At 43.5% G+C, this 7,071-nt stretch overlaps 1 protein-coding gene across 1 annotated transcript; it reads left to right on the top strand.

Moving 5' to 3' along the window:
* The first annotated feature begins 31 nt into the window (after positions 1–31).
* LOC113469272 (homeobox protein 2-like) lies at positions 32–4,009 on the top strand. The gene is made up of 5 exons (XM_026826839.1): positions 32–438; positions 521–695; positions 1,785–2,403; positions 2,439–3,099; positions 3,699–4,009. The coding sequence occupies exons 1-5, from the start codon at positions 32–34 to the stop codon at positions 3,985–3,987; spliced, it is 2,151 nt and encodes a 716-aa protein (XP_026682640.1). The 3' UTR covers positions 3,988–4,009.
* Positions 4,010–7,071: the final 3,062 nt, after the last annotated feature.

Below are 7,071 nucleotides of genomic sequence, written 5' to 3'. Positions count from 1 at the left end.
TTGTCAAATTGAGTCTGCCTGAAAGCAAATGATGTATTTCAAACCACTCAACCCCAAAATATTTGGCTCAGTGGATAACACAGGCGCGGCGCAACGCGATGTCTGTAGTATGACGTCAGCTCTAAGTACACGCAGCCCTCGCCATCCGGGCCTCATCTCATTCAACCCCGTACGGACGGTACCCTACCCCAGTACAATGTCCGTACCGTACAGTACCTCACCTCCAGTATTGTACCCGTCTAGTCTACCCCCGTACAGTTATACCCGCGTACCTGTAACTAATAGTAAATATCCGTACCCTCACACGGGCGCGGGGGACGCCGGGGTTATACCGTCACAAATACCGTACGATGAAACCTCGCGTACGGTATTGGATGGTCATTGCGGTCCCAACAGTTATCAAGTGACGAATGAGAGTCATAGGAAAACACAGGATCGGTTGAGCAGAGGAATAGCTAGCCAGACAGAACAAACACACTCTAGTCGCAGGAATTCAGATACGAGGAGCTGTGATCAAAAGGTTGAGCAGAGGAATAGCTAGCCAGACAGAACAAACACACTCTAGTCGCAGGAATTCAGATACGAGGAGCTGTGATCAAAGGAATTTGGACAGCCGGAATTCTGATCAAAGGAATTCCGACAGCAGAAATTCTGATCAAAGGAATTTAGACAGCAGGAATTCTGATCAAACGAATTTAGACAGCAGGAATTCTGATCAAAGGAATTTAGACAGGAATTCTGATCAAAGGATGACGTTGTACACGTACTGTTTTGTATATTATGTACAATAAAAATCTGGTGTGAACATCACACGAGTTTCCTTATCCTATTGAAGGATACTTATTTGGGTGTTGTTCTATAGTAACTTTTACATATATCTCTAACCGTTTCGTTAGTATCGCTGAAAACCGCCACAAAAACGGTCGAAAACCGCCAAAAAGCGGTCAAAATACCGCCAACCGCAGCACCTATCTTAACCAAACGTCTTCTGTTGCATCCTTGTCACATTTGTGGACTACATACCAAATTTCAAGTCTGTAGCTCATACCGTTCCGGAGATATTATTGAATTACACCGAAAACCGCCAAAGACGGCCGGAATTCTCGAGATATTTTGTTTACAGACAGACAGACAGACAGATGAACAGAAGGACAGATAACCTAACCTAGCCTAGCCTAACCAAACCTATCTAACTCTACCATAGCTCCGTACCTAAGGTAATAACCTAACCTAGCCTAGCCTAACCAAACCTATCTAACTCTACCATAGCTCCGTACCTAAGGTAATAACCTAACCTAGCCTAGCCTAGCCTAGCCTGACCAAACCTATCTAACTCTACCATAGCTCCGTACCTAAGGTAATAACCTAACCTAGCCTAGCCTAACCTATCTAGCTTACAAATAGCTCCGTACCTAAGGTAATAACCTAACCTAGCCTAGCCTAGCCTAGCCTATCTAGCTTACCATAGCTCCGTACCTAAGGTAATAACCTAACCTAACCTAGCCTAGCCTAACCTAACCAAACCTAACCTATCTAACTCAGCTAACTCTACCATAGCTCCGTACCTAAGGTAATAACCTAGCCTAGCCTAACCTAACCAAACCTAACCTATCTAACTCAGCTAACTCTACCATAGCTCCGTACCTAAGGTAATAACCTAGCCTAGCCTAACCTAACCTAACCTAACCTAACCTATCTAACTCTACCATAGCTCCGTACCTAAGGTAATAACCTAACCTAACCTAGCCTAGCCTAGCCTAACAAAACCTAACGATCAAAGGCATTCCGACAGTAGAAATTCTGATCAAAGAGACTGCGATGGCATTTGTGATCAAAATAATTCAGATCGTAAGACTTCGGATAGCATTTGTGATGAAAGACAGCAACCATCCCCTCTGGTTTCCAGATTTCTGAAGACCAGCGCTAACACAGCTTTAGACTTCCGAGAATTTCCCCAGGGTGTCTCACCGTTAGACAATTGTGTAAATAATAACTACAATAATAGTCAATATCCTACTAACAATAATCATGCATCTCATTGTAACGATAATTGTGTACATAGTCCAAGTAAAGGTGTTTCCTATAGTACTAATCCGTCTCTGTATAGTTCTAACCCACACAGTAGTATTCACTCAGCTAGTAACCCACTAGTTCCTCACACTCGGCCTAATAACTCCACATCACACTACTTCCCCAATCACAATACTCCCAGTATAGCCTCGCACACCACTCCCTCCGCACGACTACCTCAGAGAGCATTCCTGCAGTCAGTCAACCCCAGTAATAGCTCTACCTCGCAAGCAACCAAAGATCCTACCCGAGTCAAATTCCCCGCCCAATCTCCCAATAGACAAACCAAAGCACTCCCGGCCCCGCACGACTACCTCAGAGAGCATTCCTGCAGTCAGTCAACCCCAGTAATAACTCTACCTCGCAAGCAACCAAAGATCCTACCCGAGTCAAATTCCCCGTCCAATCTCCCAATAGACAAACCAAAGCACTCCCGGCGAACGCCAACACCAAACTGATCTCTCCCAATAGTCAAACAAGTCATAAAGTTCCTCACCAATCCGCACGACTACCTCAGAGAGCATTCCTGCAGTCAGTCAACCCCAGTAATAACTCTACCTCGCAAGCAACCAAAGATCCTACCCGAGTTAAATTCCCCGCCCAATCTCCCAATAGACAAATCAAAGCACTCCCGGCGAACGCCAACACCAAACTGATCTCTCCCAATAGTCAAACAAGTCATAAAGTTCCTAACCAAAGTATTCCTACTGGGCACAGTGGAACTCATCCAGACCCCCACATGAGTACGGATAGGAAATACCCTGCAACACGTCATAACCTTACCAACAATGTGAACTGTGATACTAACAGTATTCTAGTAGATAATCTCAGCGATATGGCAACCGATGCCAACGTTGGTCGCCTGATGGTGGACGGTGTGCGAATACATGATATGAAACCAGCGGATGATGCGGTGAGCGAGTCAACGCACGCGGTGAGTGAGTCAACGCATGCGGACTCATCCGACTCAGCGATTGAACTCGACTCGAATCCGAACCTGAGCGGCGCTGAGTCAACGCTAACCAGCGGTGAACCAAACTGATCTCTCCCAATAGTCAAACAAGTCATAAAGTTCCTAACCAAAGTATTCCTACTGGGCACAGTGGCTCTTCTCATCCAGATCCACACATGAGTACGGATAGGAAATATCCTGCAACACGTCATAACCTTACCAACAATGTGAACTGTGATACTAACAGTATTCTAGTAGATAATCTCAGCGATATAGCAACCGATGCCAACGTTGGTCGCCTGATGGTGGACGGTGTGCGAATACACGATATGAAACCAGCGGATGATGCGGTGAGCGAGTCAACGCATGCGGTGAGTGAGTCAACGCATGCGGACTCATCCGACTCAGCGATTGAACTCGACTTGAATCCGAACCTGAGCGGCGCTGAGTCAACGCTAACCAGCGGTGAGTCAACGTTAACCAGCGGTGACTCGAATAAAGAGTTGATTTAGACAGCAGGAATTCAGATCAAAGGAATTTAGACAGCAGGAATTCAGATCAAAGGAATTTAGACAGCAGGAATTCTGATCAAAGGAATTTAGACAGCAGGAATTCTGATCAAAGGAATTTAGACAGCAGAAATTCTGATCAAACGAATTTAGACAGCAGTCGGCGCTGAGTCAACGCTAACCAGCGGTGAATCAACGCTAACCAGCGGTGAGTCAACGTTAACCAGCGGTGACTCGAACAAAGAGTTGATGACTCAGATTTCCAACGATCTCGACTATTTGCTCAACACACATGAGGACTATACTCCGCGGAGTTTGAAACGGAATCGCAAGGGTTCGAGTCCCAGTGGCGGCGCTAAGATGAAGATGTCACCCGGGCACCTCGCCAGACATACGGCACTAGCGGGGGGTGTTATGAGAAATACAGCAGATCTGGTGACGACAAGTAAGAAATGAGTGAGACGTGTTACCAATGTGGTTGAAGAGCAGTTAGTTTTCGTGGCAATCAAAGTTTAGATTTATTAAGACTGAAGCTTCAGCTCAGAGTTGTGGCCAGCATACATAACATACACTAGCCTAGTTTGCTTAGTTGATAGCGCGTCTGCCTTGTAAGCGCTAGGTCGCGGGTTCGATTCCCACCCCGGGGGCGGACTTTATCCTGAAGGGATAAGGTTCGTTCTCGGAACAGCTGCCTTTCTCTTATCTTGTCTTCCTCCTCTCTTCGTTTTCAGGACGATAAGGTCCTAGCAGTTACAGTTCCCTCTATCAAACCTCTTTTCTCTTTCTTAATTTTAAGACATTATTATTTTAAATTTTTAAGACATTTATTTATTAATTGAAGAAGTTTTGAGACTTTTAACACTATTGTCCTACCTCGAATCATCTTTATTCCGTGGCAATGAACTACATTAGACTCGTGTGGTCTGTTTCATATTAGGCGTTTTTTCCGCGTTTTCGCGTTTTTTCGGCCAAAACGTTACGCTTTATGTTATTAATTTTAGAAAAAATATTTATAGGCCCCATAAAGGGACTATCTATATATAAAATGTTGTGCTGAATCCGAATATGGTCTTAGATTTCATCTAAACCTAACCAAACTCCCACAATGTTAGAAAGACCGTCGAGAGAATGGCAAAAAAGCCTTATTTTCACTGCTCCGCGAAAACACGGAAAAAACGCCTTTTTTGAAACAACCGAGAAAAAGGGTTATCATATTCGGATTCAGCGACCTCGAAAACCCCCCAATCAAATAAAATCTTCCATATTTCTCTTTTTTCAAGTTTCGGCCCAAAATAATGCATCAAACTACGGAAAACTGCATGTAAAAGCCCATTTAAACTTTGAGCTCGTTGTGCCAGGGGTTAACTTTTTCCGATCGAGCTGAAACTTTGCAGATTTTTTTTATTTATATTGGAACCATTTTAGGGGGGGGGATCGTCTTTAATTTCGAACTTTCGAAAAATAAGGGCCACCCCAGTGTCATATATTTTCGCCTTACCCGACAGTATAAATGATGTACAAATAACAAAAGATATTTCGTATATCTAGGCCGGGCGGCACTTCGAACTGTTGACGTTCGCGCCTCCCGGTTGTCATATAATGCCCATCCCGTAGTATGCCTCTCATCAGATGGGCGAGAAGAGACACAATACTTACCATTTAGGTGCTGGGTCAACACTAGAATGTCACTGTTGAAATACATGTTTGTGTAAAAATAGCTAGCCAGTTTGTAAGCGCTAGACCAACCACGAGCAACGCTGCTTAACTTCAGTGATCTATTGGAGACTGGTTCAGTCAACGTGCTATCGCAGCTGGCTGAACCAAACTTTGGTTTGGAACCCAGTAGCGACATAAAATAATCGAGTTAGGAAAACCATTTTTAATATAAGATTCAAAAAACCAAATTAAAACCCATCCGATTCTAATATTCGTTCAGATGGTCACTGCTTCGGATACCAACCACGAGCAACGTTGCTTAACTTCAGTGATCTATTGGAGACTGGTTCAGTCAACGTGCTCCGCCGCGCCGCTGGCTAAAGGGTGATTGTGCATTCGGACGTGTTTCAGCGCCTTTCTTTCGTCCAATGTTCTCCCGGAAAATCCATTACTAAGACTTGTTGCTCAACCTCATTCCCTTAATCTTTTCCTCCTCCTTCTCCTTCTCCTCCTCTTCCTCCTCCTTCTCCTTTTCCTCCTCCTTCTCCTCCTCTCCTCCTCCTTCTTCTTCTCCTCCTCCTCTTCTTCCTCCTCCTTCCCTTAATCTTCCTCCTCACACTCATTCCTCACGTCTTTCTCACCCATTCCTTAATCTTTCTCCACTTCCCTTATCATTCATCCTCAATCTTCCTCCTCTTCCTTTTATCCTTACTTCCTCCTCTTCCCCTTATCCTTACACCTTCTTTCTATCTTTCTCACACATCCATGATAAAACTCCATCTGTCTGTCTCTCTTCCCTCTTCTTTCTCCCTTGTTTATCTCTTTTTTATTTCATCCCATTTCTTTGTACCTCTCTCCGTTTTTCGAGATCATTTCTTCGCAATTTTCAACTACTTTTCTTTTCGCATCTTTTTCTTGTTGTTGCTTTTGTTGTTGTTGTTGGTCTTCTTCTTCCTCCTCCCATTGTTCTTATGTTTGATGTTCTTCTTGGTTTCTTACTTCCTATTTTTTTCCGCAGAACTAAACGCTACGAAAATTTATGAACGCCGTGTAATTGTTTGAGTATGCAACACGCTATACCAGGAGAATTAGTGGAGATGTCTGGATTACCGTCTACTGCACTGTTGCATAGCTTCGAAAATTGTATGAACGCCGTCCACTTATGTGTGAGTATGCAACCTGCTGATAACAAAATGCGTAGATAGGTACCTATTCGATCTATTTGAGCCCCTAACCCAAATCCCTATGGTAATAAGCTCACAGCGCGTCGTACGATATTGGTAGATGACGTCATCACGGGAGTACAGTGTTGTCGCTAGGTATGATATCGGCGTGCTTGAGACTCTCATGTTCCGAGAGCTGTATCTCACGATCTAGTGAACGCATTTTCTTCGTTTTAGTCTCAATATTTTTTTTAATTTTTATAGTTTTTCTGAGATAATAAAAAAAAAAATCATGAGAATCACCAATTAGTTTTATCCACGCTGGACGTTTCTCAACTTCAAATACTTCAATGACAATTGGTGATTCTCATGATTTTTTTTTATTATCCCAGAAAAAACTATAAAAATTAAAAAAAATATTGAGACCAAAACGAAGAAAATGCGTTCACTAGATCGTGAGATACAGATCTCGGAACATGAGAGTCTCAAGCACGCCGATATCATACCTAGCGACAACACTGTACTCCCGTGATGACGTCATCTACCAATATCGCACGACGCGCTGTGAGCTTATTACCATAGGGATTTGGGTTAGGGTTAGGGGCTCAAATAGATCGAATAGGTACCTATCTACGCATTTTCTTATCACTATTTTTCAATATCAGCATAGGTACTTATACCTATTTTCAAATTTAGATATTTTCATTCCATTTTTACTTTC

The sequence above is a fragment of the Diaphorina citri genome, unplaced genomic scaffold (assembly GCF_000475195.1).
Source record: "Diaphorina citri unplaced genomic scaffold, Diaci psyllid genome assembly version 1.1 scaffold1012, whole genome shotgun sequence".
Lineage (NCBI taxonomy): Eukaryota > Metazoa > Arthropoda > Insecta > Hemiptera > Psyllidae > Diaphorina > Diaphorina citri.
Note: the sequence above shows the minus strand (reverse complement) of the source record. Positions and strands in the feature narration are given on the sequence as shown.